General features: G+C 32.9%; 1 protein-coding gene across 3 annotated transcripts in view; it reads right to left on the reverse strand.

Annotated features, from left to right (window-relative positions):
* The window catches only part of LOC129757006 (atrial natriuretic peptide receptor 1), a 278,572-nt gene that overhangs the window by 102,496 nt on the left and 160,810 nt on the right, over nucleotides 1–15,266 (reverse strand). The window contains exon 3 of one of the 3 annotated variants that reach the window (XM_055754093.1): nucleotides 9,384–9,779. The exons of the other annotated variants lie outside the window; for them this stretch is intronic. Within the exon in view, the coding sequence (XP_055610068.1) occupies nucleotides 9,384–9,779 (396 nt within the window). The remainder of the gene's footprint in view (nucleotides 1–9,383; nucleotides 9,780–15,266) is intronic. 3 annotated transcript variants of the gene reach the window in all.

Consider the following 15,266-nt stretch of genomic DNA (forward strand, 5'->3'; position numbering starts at 1 on the left):
AGCAAATACTTCAAAAAACCAATTTTAATCTCAAACTTTAAATGCTCAGTTCCAAATTTGAAAGATTTTTGATAAAAAGATAGAAGGGTTTTGATACATAAGGTTTTAAAATGCATTATATGTATTTGTATTAAGAAAAATTCCTTTTTAATTCATATCCAGCATTGAATTTCAAATTAATTTTAAAATTAAAAAAATTGCTTTGCAATTTAAAACTATTGAGTTTTAAAGACAAAATAATATTTTTTTATTTTTAAATTTTCAAATTTAGTCTTCAAAAATTCTTTATTTTAGCAGATAAAAATTATGATAAAACTGCGCTTGAAAATATATGTAAATATGTGATGTTCATTTTTTTTTCAATCTCTTCTTTCTATCATGATTTTGAAAATCATTTTGAAAAGTGAGAAAAAATGTTCAAAGATAACAACTTTTAAGCTAAGTTTTGATCTGAAATATATTCCAAATTCGTGTCTTCTTTGTACTTTCAATGTTTTAAACCAAATTTGGAATTATTTTTTTCTTACCAGTTTTTTATTGCTTCTTAATTTTTTTTGTAAATGTAAGTTTAAGTTCGATATAAATTTTAACGATGGTTTGAACAAATATTATCTTTTTCAAATATAAAATGTAATTATCATAAATTCCGAAAATAAATTTTGGATGCACTTTATTTTGATATCAGAAAAATTTGTAAAAAAAAACTCAATTCTGACTTCGATCACTAAAGAATCACTCTAAGAATAGAAGAATCTTCTTTTTCTCCAATCTGAAACCGATTGCACAATGCAACAAAATTCACATTTTTCTGACTTCTTCAAAAAAAAAATTAGGTATTTAATGTTCTCTTTCAATTATTTTTTTAATTTTTCCGAATTCTGCATATTACGAGAATTTGAATGATTTTGAATATATGAAGCTTCTTAAAACATAAGTAAAATCGTTTTGTGTATTCAACGAAGTTGTTGAATGAGTTATCAAATACTCAAAAAAACTTCTTATCTTATCTCATAAAATTTTGAATTTAAAATTGTAGAATTTAATTTTTCCGAAGCGTTTTCGGAAACTTTAATTTCATGAAAAGATCTAAATTCCTAATTAGCTGAATGATTGAAAATAGATTCAAATCTGTATTTATTTTTCATGCAGGTTGTTTACTTGATCAGTTATTAGAGATCGATTTTACTCAAAATTGATCAATTTTAAATCAGATATTTGAACCGAACCTAGGGTAATTTTTGTGTTGAATCAGAAGATTTTGATTTGAGTTCTTTTTATTTCTGTTGAAACTTGTATGATTTGTTTTAATTTTTGTGAACTGAATTTTCTGCAATAAGTTTTACTTCTGGTTTGTACGAAATATTAATATTTATTATAATTTCGTATTCATTATATGGCGTTCCTGAAATATTGAAATTTGTGCTAGCTTTAATGGATTTTTAAGCAATTTTCTATCTAAGAATACGAAATTCATTTTTGAATAATTTCAAATAAGTTGCCAAAAATAAATATGGATTTGAAACTTTTAGTTTGTGTTTTTTTCTGTATTTATTTATTCACTTTCGTTTTTAAATTATTTTTTAAATAAATTTTTTTTTAAATTTTTTAAAGCATCGACTTTATTTTTTTATAATTGGAATTATGGTTTTAAGTATCGAGATGGTTTTGAGAATTAGTTTTCTTTTTATTGAGCATTTATGATAGTGTTATTGTTGCTCACTAAATTTGAATTTCGAAACTTTTTTTCACAAATGATAAACTTTGATTTTCCTCTTAGCTACAGCTCAGCTTTTTTGTTCGATTGATTCAAAAGTATACACGCGTTTTTTAAATGAATAATTAGATTTAAGTTGTTTGAAAACAACAGTTATAATTTGCATTTGCTGTTAAGGATAAAATAAATCTTAATCTCTATGCTGATATTTCAATAACAGTGGAAAGCAAAAAAAATTTAAAATAAGACATCAAAAAAAATCATATTGTGTCATTTGTTCCTTTCCGCTTTTTCCTACAGCAGATGAATTTTTAAATTTTCTTCTCGGTGTACGAAAATCCGTGTGTCTTAATTATTGGTTTAGCACGATGATTGAAATATTTTATTCAAAACTATATCTCGCATGAGCTTTCATTACGTCGTATGTAAATAAAGAGTTTTATAACGAAAAAAATATTAAAACTATCATAAACTCGTCTAAATTTCTTTTCATCCAGAATATTTGTAGCCTGGAGAATATATTACACATGTGAAATACTAATTTTAAAATTGTTTTGAAAACTTTTGTTGCAGTTTTCTGTGAATTCTTAAGATGTTTTATAGGACGTAATGAAAACTCACGCGAGCTATATATACATATATTATTTGAGCAGTGGGCAGAGGGTTCAGTTTTTTTCCTTTTTTTAGCTTCATATCCAAAGAGCAGCATGCAGCTCGCGAGCCGCAGGTTGCCGATCTATGCCCTGGTGAATGCTATTTCAAATATCAATAAACAATTTCTTCGGGTTTAAATTAAACTTAGTTCTTCAAATGTTATTGCAACTGAGTTGAAATCTATTCTAAAATGTTTTCGAAGAAAAAAGTTTTACTTTTTTTTCGCAATGCTTTTATTGACAGATACAAAGAATGAAACTTCCATCGCCAAATTTTCAAATTTACCATAGAGTGATTTATCTTCTCAATTTCGTTGCAATACAACCTTCCTGGTTTCTTTTCGGCAATCCAATTTGATCAATGTTTTTATAGGTCATGTTTATTTTTCCACTCCCTCATAGGAAACGATTTACCCATAGCTACCCAACAACAGAAACATCCCCAAAGCCTCCAAATGGCCAATAAATGAAATCATTTTACATCGAAATGAGCTTCATTAGAGCGTTGACAGCATTTTTAATGAAACGTTGTCGATTCCAAGCCGCTCTGTCTCGCAGCTTCCACTGAATAAGTTTTGCGATAGGAAGAATTGGCTTGAAAATGCTCAAAAGGTAAATTGATTTATGAAAATAAGTTATTGTTTTCAAACACACAGCTAGAAGAGTTCATTCAAAATTAGTATCGCGTCCATTACCGGAAATCCACTGTAACGGTTTAAAGTTATGATTTCAAACTATTTCAAAACACATCAGTGCCCGAAAACTTCTTCCACGTTTTAGCGATTTGAGGTATGACTGCAGAAAATTTAAGGCCGTTTAGATGCATTTTAAAATGTTAACGAACAATTCGTTCAAGTGGAAATTTAAACTCAGTTGATCTTGCATTAATGCAACTTAGTTGAAATGTAAGTAGGTATTTATTCTAAAATTACATTTAAAATTAATTTTCGACAAAAATTTACGATTTATTGGGATAGTGAACAACGACATTTAAATCGACTAAATTTTTAAAACTTCTACCAAGTTTTTCCTCAGCACAACCTCCCTGATTCTATTTTAGCAATCCAATTCAATCAATGTTTTTATAGGTCATGTTTGGTTCTCATCTCACCCCAAAAGAAACGATTCAACCATAGTTTTCCCAGTCCTTTGCCCATCAAACAACCACAAAGCCTCCAAATGGCTAATAAATGAAAAAAATTACATCAAAATGGGTTTCATTAGAGCGTTGACAGAATATTCAATGAAAAGTTGTCGATTTCAAACCGCTCTACCGGCAGCTTTAATTGATTCTATTTCCTGGCTAAGATTCGCTATATATTTTTGGTATGTTCAACTTAAAAGAAAAATATTAAAAACATATGCTGCACGCTAAAACAAATTTTCATTTAATCACATTCGCAAATACTGTGGTTGATCATCAATCTTTGATTCCGGCAAAACAAACTTCGCCAAAATTGACTCGAGTTATCAAAAATACAAACAAACAGTCAACGAAACTTTTTCCCCGGTAGGACGCTCTAATCGCTGCACGCAAATATTGAATTTCTTTATTTTCTTTTCGCACATGTAGTAGCATACACACACAATTTTAGCAAACATTTCCTCGGCCGCAACTCAAACAAGCTGGTGGGGGCCAAATAGGAAAAGTTTTCCCTGCTACCGCTTCCGAGCCACATTTTGTTTGCAGTTCGAACGAAATGAAAAAAAAAGGATATATCTTTACGGGAAAAATTTATTGAATCTGCGCCAAACAGAAGCACAGTCGGAATCAAAACGCGATGGAAGCTGTTTTTGATAAAGGTTCATTAATTGCTAGACTTACGAAAAATTGCTCTGGAAACTTTTACAGAACTCTAATTGGTCTTCCAGCAGGGGAGTTTCTAAATAAATAGAGTTTGGTATTATTCATCGATGCTTTAATCGGATTATAATTAAATGGCTACCTATGTTTTCAAAACGGTAGATATATTTTTTACTTGAAAATCGTTGTTATGTTAACTAGGTACAATCATCACAGTTGTTGGTCTTTCGATTGGCCTCTCTGGAGCCACGCTTTTTAAAACTGAAATCAATCTAAAGGTCGTGTTGCTCGAACAACTGAGAGACGCATTTGACTTGATAGATCATACCATGATGTAACAGAGTTTAAGCTGAAACAGTTTAACAGCTTAATTTGTGTCCTTCACTCTACAGCAGGAGGCTCATAACAGTGGAAATATCACAAGATTTCAGTGTGGACACGCTGACGTTTCCCAGTCTTTTTCAACGATCCAACGATCCAAGGATTCAACGATGTTGATCCTGCTCGACAAAGTTAAGCTTTTTGCAAACGAAAAGCTAGCCATCATAACTTCGGAAGATCTACGCTAAGTGTTAAGTTATTGGAATCTCTCGAGGAAACATCAAGTTTCATAGATATCCTATATTTGTTTGAGTTTGTTCATAAAAAAATGAGAAGATCATTGTAGTTTCTAAGTTTAAAAATGTATTTGTCAGGAAAAAAAAGTAGGTCAGTGATCAAGGACACTTTTTTATTTCAACTTCAGTGAGCTCTCTGGAGCCACTGCTAGAAGGTACAAACCAATGTGGTACGAAGAAGGTGATGAAGAAACACGCACACTATTACAGAACTCGTTATTCAAAAAGTAAAAAGGTAAACAAAGCCTACGTCACTTGCCAGGATGTTTATGTATCCTAGGCGAGAATCGTAAACAGCAGTTGGCAATGGTTTTTTTCTCTAGTTTTCGCTGATACAGCGATGATGGTTGTTTGTTCGAAAATGCAACTGACGTCACGAATTGGCAGGGTTACAATGTTTTCGAAAAAAACTTTCACTAACACTAAGCACGGGATTTCCATCGCCACCTGAGATGTGTATACAGTAGGGTGTCCCAAAATTGCATAACTTCTGGGAATCTGGGGGCTCACCCTCCAAATGGTAGATTAGGATGTGCCGAACAAAATTTTGTATGGGGCCGACTAAAAAAAATCATGTTTAGAGGTTCCGCAAGCGCGATCTTTAAAAAAAGTCCACTTTCAAAAGATTTGATTTTAAATAAATTCTGGGTTGAAAATTTTCATAAAATTTATATATTTTATATTTTTTTAATTTTGTTGGAGTTGAAAACTACACGTAAAAAATACAAAATGGACCAAATTTGTATCAAAATGTAATACTAGCAAGCTATTTTCAAGAAAAAAAAATTTTTTGGTCCAAAAATTTTGAATTCAACTGACCAAAATGTGTACCAAGCGTAGAATATTTTTAATACCAATGCCATCAAAAGATGCGGATTTTTGTGCACTTAAACTTTGCTGAACAAAACATGTGGTTTGTATCAACGTGTGAACAGCTATTCACGATTTAATGCTTAACAAAAATAACAATTTAGGATATTTTTTATTTAATTTATCAAATTTGTCTTAATAAATACCTACTTTAAAATCAAAATACTTGCAAAAAAGGACTTCGATGGCTTAAAGGAGTCATCAGAAGGCCATATGCCGAATTTGAGCAGAATCGGTCAACAGGAAGGGGTTGCGCTGAATCTCAAGTGTGAAAGGGATTCTGAGACATAGTGTTCTAAAGAAGCATAAAAAACTGGTTTTTCATCATACATTTTTGTCTTTATCAATCAATTGCTTGGTTATGTAAGTTTTATTAAAATTTCAATTAAGACTAACATTTCACCTCAAGACTGCAACTCGATTGGACTTAAAACAAAAAAGTTATGGCTGTTCAAAGATTGTATTTTGGTTACAAATTGTCCTGTAAAACTCAATGAGTAAAAAGTACTCATTGTGTGTTAAACGACAATTTGCCACAAAAATACAATCTTGGAACAGCCATAACTTTTTTGTTTTAAGTCCAATCGAGTTGCAGTCTTCAAGTGAAATGTTAGTCTTAATTGAAATTTTAATAAAACCTTTATAATCAAGCAATCGATTGGTAAAGACAAAAATGCATGATGAAAAACCAGTTTTTTATGCTTCTTTAGAACACTATGTCTCAGAATCCCTTTCACACTTTAGATTCAGTGCAACCCCTTCTTGTTGTCCGATTCTGCTCAAATTCGGCATATGGCCTTCTGATTATTTCCTTTAACCATCAAAGTCCTTTTTTGCAAGTATTTTGATTTTAAAGTAGGTATTTATTAAGACAAATTTGATAAATTAAATAAAAAATATCCTAAATTGTTGTTTTTGTTAAGCATTAAATCGTGAATAGCTGTTCACACGTTGATACAAACCACATGTTTTGTTCAGCAAAGTTTAAGTGCACAAAAATCCGCATCTTTTGATGGCATTGGTATTAAAAATATTCTACGCTTGGTACACATTTTGGTCAATTGAATTCAAAATTTTTGGACCAAAAAATTTTTTTTCCATGAAAATAGCTTGCTAGTTTTACATTTTGATAAAAATTTGGTCCATTTTGTATTTTTTACGTGTAGTTTTTAACTCAAACAAAATTAAAAAAATATGAAATATATAAATTTTATGAAAATTTTTGGACCCAGAATTTATTTAAAATCAAATCTTTTAAAAGTGGACTTTTTTTAAAGATCGCGCTTGCGGAACCTCTAAACATGATTTTTTTTAGTCGGCCCCATACAAAAGTTTGTTCTGCACATCCTAATCGACCATTTGGAGGGTGAGCCCCCAGATTCCCAGAAGTAATGCAATTTTGGGACACCCTAGTATACAGGTTGGTTACAAACAGCCGATGAAAACTTAGCAACCAAATTTTAATTTCTCACTTTGTGACTGTTTGTCGTCGTGATTGGTGATTTTCAGCATGAAAAGACACTCAGAGGGCACTGCTATCAAAATGATGATATTATGAGTGGAAATGTCATTTGGCGTACTGTTTTTCCAAAACAAAACGGAAAATTTTAAATTTTAGTGTTAAACGGAATATTATTCAAGGTTTTATTGACGAATATGGTAAGAAAAAGTGAACTTCGCAATCGTCTATGTTTTTAAAACCCGTTCATTGCTCAGTGTAATTAATTTTTAGTTTTCCGGAAAAAGCTGTGTTTTGCTAACATGCAACAGCGTGGGAGACTTACTCGAAGTTATCATGATGCTTGAACCAAATCCATTCAAATGCCATATCTTCGAAAAATGGAGAGCTAAAGTGTTAATCTAACTGCTTCGGAACATCTTGTTGTAGAACCCAAGATACAAAATAGGGTACAGATACCACGTGAACAGAAAAATTAGATTTTTGACCCCCTCCTCCCCCTCCGTGGACAAGCGTGGACATTTGGAAAACCCCAACCCCACTCCCCGAATGTCCATGTGGACAGATTTGATTTTTTTTTCTAAATCTAATTTGACAGTTAGAAAACACAATTTTTTGCCTTTTTATTATTTTTATTCCCGGCGCTTTTATGGTTTATGATCGAGTGTGTCTATTAGGAAATAGTGTGGAGTTTAATAAATAAAAAAAAAAAAAAGTGGACATGACCCGAACCCCTACCCCCCTCTCCGTGAACAAGCGTGGACTTTTCCAAACCCCCCTCCCCCCTAAGTTGTCCACGTGGTATCTGAACGGCCCCATACGGAATCAATCACTTTTTTCGGATTCAGAAGAACTTCTTTGAGAAATCTCGTCGCGATTCCACAAACCACATAGTATTTCAACTCCAGCAGCTGAATTATAAATTTACCGTGAATATGGCGAAACCGTGAATTTGGCGAAACTAAAAATTAAAGTGGAAAAAAGTATTTTTATTTTCTTTAATCAATAATGTATAATGTTTTCAGTGGTGGAAACGTTTTGTATCAATAAATTTTAATCATGAGATGTAATCATCTAATCTTTGATAGACACAAAGGATCGATTTCAGTTCAAATTATTCTTCTCTATAGCTATTTTTAGATTTTCTCTTGAATAAAAAAAAATGTAGAATATCAATTTGATAGTCTACATCTAATTAAAGTGAACTATTTAGTTTTTAATGGAAATTTCACAGTCGTTATCTCTTATATCGATTTTGAAAAAGAGGTCAAAGAAAAATGCATCAACAAAATTTCTTTTGAAAATTTCAAATTTCAATATTTTTTCTTCACACCTTTGATAAACTTTCAAAGTGTGTTTCTCGAAATTTGCTTTATGGGCAGATTATCCCTTGTTTATCATATGTACAAAAACAGAAATCTAAGTCTTTTTTACATATTTTGAGGCAAAGCTAGCAGAACTGCATTTTGATCTCCATCTTGATATCCATTCAGACAATACTAAAGGCTGTCCAATCAGGACACCTTTTCAAATAAACAAATTGAACCAAGAAATCATAGACACTCTCTTTTAAAAAACGCTTAAATTCGCCCACATATTTACATGATTAGCATAACCAAAAAAGTTTACTTTTTTAGAACGGCTAATCAAGCACAAATAATAACACTAGCATTAGCGTGACGTTAAAATACTTATGTCGATTAATTCAAATAGATTCAAAATCCAAAAGACGATTTTAAACGATATACAGCCAGAAAAAAGCAGTTCAATGGTTTTTTCATATTATTGAATACCTATATACCATAACATAAACCATAAAAAATATCATGAACAAAGACGCTCTATGCTTTTGAAATGGTCCTGGTCAAGGTCCTGGAAATGGTTTCTGAGTGATTGCTAGAAAACGTGATAAAATCGAAACAATAACCGTGATTAAATCGAGCGTGAATTTTGCGAGAAGAATTTACGTTTATTTCTTTGATTTTTACATTCATAAATTCTATTAGTAGTTTGGCTCAGAAATTCAACATGGTAATAGAGAAGTTTTGTACAGTAAGTTTTGTATAGATTTTGTGCAACATATGTCAGTAGCTTCTTCAAAAACCCTCTTTTTTCAATTTATCTTTCAGATTTTACTCTCTTGAGATGCTTTGAGTGCAAATGTATATTTATATATTTACTTAATGGTTAATGGAGATGATTTTAACACTAATTAAAACATAAGAAATAAAAAAATAGTAGATATTCAACTGGAATTTGTACTCACTTCTCGATCGGCTTTTGACCTGCTCCATCAGCTCCAGATAGGTGGTGGCATTCATTTCCCCATCGACAATTTCCTTCACGATGGTACTTTTCTTGCGCAGCGCCTCATCAACCGAGTACATGGCCCTGCTGCAATCCGAATGTCCCTTGCCAAGGCTCGGCTTCAGCTCCTGCCAGATCAGCGCATAGTACGTCCAGTTGTACTGATCGAGTATCGTTTTCATGGCGGTCCCAGTTTGCGCAAATGAACCCGCCATTCGGATCAGCGTCGAGTACTGCTCCGTAAAACTGAATGCATCCGAAAGGCCGGCCGTCGTTATGAAGGGAATGCCCCAGACCGAATTGTACCGAGCCACGGGTGCCGTCACGTAGTCATTGGTGGTGCCGAAAAACACGTCTAGTTAAAAGGAACCGAGTGAATGAGTGTCATCCAATTACGGCGGATCAGATATCATATGCACTTGTTGTTGTTGTTTAGTTCTGTTGAAGGCACCTCGGAGACGAGCGGAATTTTATACGGTTGATAGGGTTTCTTTGCCAAATAATTGTCATTGCCAACCAATGAACATTGCAAATATGATAAAATGGCGTGCCAGGCTTATTAGCAATAAATAACGATCAGTGCTAATTATTTCTACTGTATCGGTTTTGGGAACGTAACATCTTGTTTGTTTTGTTTTCATGGTTGATTTTTTTCAGACTATTTTTATTCTAATTGAGTGAGTGAATTGTATAATGTATGAATAACTTCATGGGTTTTTGCTTTCCTTTAGTTAAACAAGAATTTTTTATTTTAAAAATTTAATAAGAATAAGGAATAGGCATCGGAACTATGACTAAATATAAGCACACAAATTTTCTAAATGTCGTAAGACTCTGAAATTGGCTGATGCAATCTTATCAACTTATGTAGGTAAGGTAATTATTCTAAGGTAAGCTCTTTGAAGAGCAGCAACATATGCTCGTTCAGTGGAAGAAGGAGGAGTCCAAGTGCTAAAATAATCTGAAGTCTATCAATTAATTTGCAACGCTTGGGCGGCTTTTTTTCTCTCCAGCCGAGGAACAGCGTTTAAGTAATATGAGTCTCAATAAACTCGATTGAGAACCAGAGCTATCTTCATCACTTTTCAACAAGGTGGAGGTTGAATGAAAAGCGGTTTATCAAACGGCCTTGTTCTACACAAATATCTTTGCCATCAGTAATGATGTTTGCATCTGATAAGGAGCAGGTCGAAGATAACCATTGATTGTTTAAAGTATCTTGTAATAGTTGGCTCTATGAAAATTGAAGTCCAAGCACTCATGAAGTTCAAGCGTGGAAAAAATAAAAATGTTCCTGAAAAAATAGTAGTTACCCAACAAGATCCATAATTTTGAAATTTTGTTGGTATCATGAAGTTTTTTTCGAACGAAACTTCATTTATAGATGTTTATTTTTTCGAAATTCATTTATTTCCTGTTTGAATTTTACATCAACTTCATATGTAGAATTTGAGAATCAATTAGGTACCACACTTTTTCTGTTTGGTAGGTAAAAATTTCGTATAATATCATTCCATCCGGATGTTGGGGAAGTTGTGGTTATCACACAAAATTACAATCTCATAGATTTTTAACCACATTAGCAAAGTTATAGTTTACATGTATGGTCTAGATTTTTTTACAGACTTAAAAACTTTGATTTTTACAACTCAATTTTGATAGTACTGAGATAGGATTTCTAAAGCTGTTTTATAAAAATCTCATTATTTTGGTACTGTGGATTGCTATTTTCAAAGTAGATTAACTTAATTTATCAAAGTTTCACATGACTTTTCGATTAAATTTTCGAAAATAGCATAATGAAAAACCATCACAGAATTTACGAATCAAATCCAGGGAATCCAAAAATCGTTATCCTCCGATAGAATTTGCCGATCAAAACAACCTTGAGAGAGATTTTCATCCTCAAGAACACTTTACCTAGCGCTTATCAACTTCAATTTTGCTCCCGATAAGTTGTGCTTTCCGATTCAAACTTATCGCCTCTTGTAACGTTAAGGATAAGCAACAACAATTTGCTGGCACTCAAGGAGGACACCAACAATTGCTTGATGCACAAGGTGCCGGGCCGACCCGACCGGTAGACGCACCAACAAAAAATACCAAAAATACCAACAATTGCTTGATGACGCACAAGGTGCCGGGCCGGACCGACCCGATCGGTAGACGCACCATCAAAAATACCAACAATTGCACGGGGCGCACATCAAGAAATCTGATGTTCACTAGAGCAAAGTTCGAACAAGTTATCTTGATCGGCATTGGAAAGGAATGAGAAGTCATCAGTTTTTTAAAATTTATCGCTAAGTGTTACACAAGTGATAAACCAGTTATCATTATCAGATCGGTTCGATTTGTTTCCCTGATCAAATCACAGACTTACAGATATTGTTTTTGCAAAGAACTCAGATTTTTGGATGCTTTGCTGAATCATGTCGATAAGAAATCGCTCACCAAGATTCGATAACACTAGTTTACAAAATTTAAAAAAAATCGTGAACTCGATTTACCAACCAATATTTTTAATGTCAAATTGGGCGTTGAATCAGAAAATGAAATTCAAAAAAATCCCAGTAGAACAGTTTTTGAGTTATGCTTCAAATATGAAATATCAATATGAATATGAAATATGTAAACTCTAATTTGACAACATTTTTACATACACTTATGCAATTATGCACTTATGCAAATTATGCAATCAAACATGAACAAAAAGTTGATTTTATTACATACAGTAGTTTTTCGATTTTATCGCAGTCAAAAAAAATTTCAGCGTGAATTTGGCGAAAAAAAAATTAAAGTGAAAAATGTGTTTTAATTGTCTTAAATCAATAATTCTAGAGTTTGTTTCGATTTCATTCTATGAACCATTATAAACAAAATTGAGTTTTAGACTGCAAACTATTGTAAAAAATGTATTCTATATTTACTAATAACATGGATTCATTTGGTCATTAATTAACTTCAACAAAACTATTTGAATTTTAGACGTATAATGACTTTCTCATTTATAAGTGCAATTCGGTTTTAACCATTTTTTGCGTTGCGCTAAATTGCCGTGCGTGCAAAAGGACGTAAACAACAGTTCGGCTGATTGGTTGTTCGGTCCTTTTGCGTTTTTGAAGAAAGTGCATGAAATTTTATGAAAATTGCAAATAAATCAGATAAAATCGGTTGTAAGAGTGTGTGAGCTGGCTTAGAAGAACGAATGGCTTAAGCTTTTGCTGGGTAAGTGAGATAAGTGATAATTTTTACTAGCCGTGACATTCATATATTTTTTTGACTACAACAGGTGTACTTTCTGAACAGATTGTCAGCGCTGGAAACGTTTACGCTGTACTTGCTGGATCAACTGAGACAAAGGTGCTAATAGTGTCCTGTCCCATAGAAACATTTCGCCGAAGGACATTCCAGCGCAGCACCGATTCAAGGAACCATCGAGCAGGCACTTCTAAGAGGTATTTGTGCTTCCGATTGTTCTTATCTTCACTACACACAATTCAAATGGAAAAGCGATGTTTTGGGCAAATTCAATCATTTATCAAGATTGAATTCAAAAGTTAGCAAAACGAGGTTTGCGCCAAACCATCAATGCGAAAGGTTGAAAATACATGTTGACTTGTAAGAACAAAAGTAATGCCCATATCGAATACACAGGCATATTATTTATCCATTTTATGATTGGAAACTAAGTTTTCAGACAATTCTGAATATTAGTTTTAGTACTAAAATTAAAAAGGTGTTTTGAAACTTTCCTCACGATTTCCTCGAAACTCGTTGAGTGGCTCATACGACCTAATCAAAACAAACTCTAGAATTAATGGTTTTTTCAATAGTGGAAACTTTTTGTATCAATAAATTTCGATCAGAAGATGTAATTAGCAAAGTTTACGAAACACAAAGTATCGATTTCAGTTCAAATTACTCTTTTCTATAGCAATTTTAAGATATTTTTTTCTCAAAATTAAACCATGTAGAATATCAATTTGATAGTGTACATCTAATTAAAGTGAATAATTTATTTTTTATGAAAATTTAACAGTCTCTAATGTCGATTTTGGAAAATAATTTTAAAAAACCTTCATTTAAAAATTACCTTCTGCAAATTTTAAATTTCAATATTTTAATCTGTACACCTTGGATTAACTGGAAAGTTAAACTTTTCGAAACATATTTTGAAATTTGTTCAAATGAGACTTTTAAAAGGTGTTTCTTTAACTTTTTTTATGGCAGATAATCCTTCCTTTTTCATGAGATCTGAGATCTTTTTACATAAAGTCTGCTTCATTTAATATTGGAACAAATTCTTTTGCTCATTGTGGCGCTCCTAGTGGACGGATTTGGAAACTTTTTTCACCCACGTGTCGGGAAATTCATTACCTTTCACCATGTATTTATGTCATAACACCAAACGATACCATTTTGTAAACAACCGCCATGGAAGCCGAACGGAGGGATCAAATTGTGCACAGTTTTCTTACGAGTACGAGTACGAGAATTTCTTCGAAACAGCAATGAATAATTTTTTGAATTTTTTTATGAAAGAGTAAAGAAAATGCTACATTTGTATGAAAAACAAATTATGAATTCGTTAATAAATGACTGAACTACACGCAAATGTTTGTGTTCCAATATTAAATGAAGCAGACTTTACATCCGTCGAACTTGGTCAGCACTTGGTCGTACAGCTTTCGAGCACGGATTCTGGCCACATTGTTCTGCTTCAGCGTCCGATTTGGCTGTTTGCTGGCTCGGAATGACCTTATTCCTTCCCGGAGACGAATTCGTCGCACCGTACTGTGAGCGGCCTGGAACTTATTGGCCAAATCGCGGTCTGAAAGATTGGGATTCCTCTTGACGGCCTTGATGACTTTCCCACGCAGTTTCCGGTCGACAGTTCCACTCCGACGCTTCGAATGCGGCGTCCGAGCCGTCGTCAATGTTTCCTTGTACTGCTTGATAACACGCCATACGGTATTTCTGGGCATTTTAAGCTGTTTAGCTAGCTTCGATGCCGACAACAATGGATTTTTAAGAAAACTGTGCACAATTTGATCTCTCCGTTCGGCTTCCATGGCGGTTGTTTACAAAATGCTATCGTTTGATGTTATGACATAAATACATGGTGAAAGGTAATGAATTTCCCGACACGTGGGTGAAAAAAGTTTCCAAATCCGTCCACTAGGAGCGCCACAATGAGCAAAAGAATTTGTTCCAATATTAAATGAAGCAGACTTTATTCTAAGGCAATGCAAGCATTTTGATCGTCCAAAATTATCCATTCATACAATACTAAAGGCTGTCCAATTAGGACTACGCACACCATCATTTCAAATAAACAAATTTAAAAAGAAACAGAGACACTTATCTCTTTTCAAAAACACTTAAATTTACCCACATCGTTATATGATTCGCATAACCAAAAAAGTCTACGTTTTTAGAGCGGCTAACCAAGTACAAACCAAGTACAAATAACCTTAGCATTAGCGTGATGTTAAAATACTTATGTTGATTATTGCAATTGTTTTTAAAATACAAATGACGATTTTAAACACTATACAGCTAAAGTAAGTTCAATGGCTTTTTCATATAATTTTATACTTATATACCATAACATAAACCATGAAAAATGTCATTGAAAAAATTGTTTTGGAATGATTTCTTAAAAAGCGTGATAAAATCGAAACAATAACCGTGATAAAATCGAGCGTGAATTTGGCGAGTATTGATAAAATCGAACAGTGATAAAATCGAAAACTACTGTATTTATAACACTGTAACATCCTTGTGGTACCCGTGTCTGAGGTTGACAATGAAAATCATGAAACCCTTCAAAAATCAT

Source organism: Uranotaenia lowii, chromosome 3 (genome assembly GCF_029784155.1).
Source record: "Uranotaenia lowii strain MFRU-FL chromosome 3, ASM2978415v1, whole genome shotgun sequence".
In the NCBI taxonomy this organism is placed as follows: Eukaryota; Metazoa; Arthropoda; class Insecta; order Diptera; family Culicidae; genus Uranotaenia; species Uranotaenia lowii.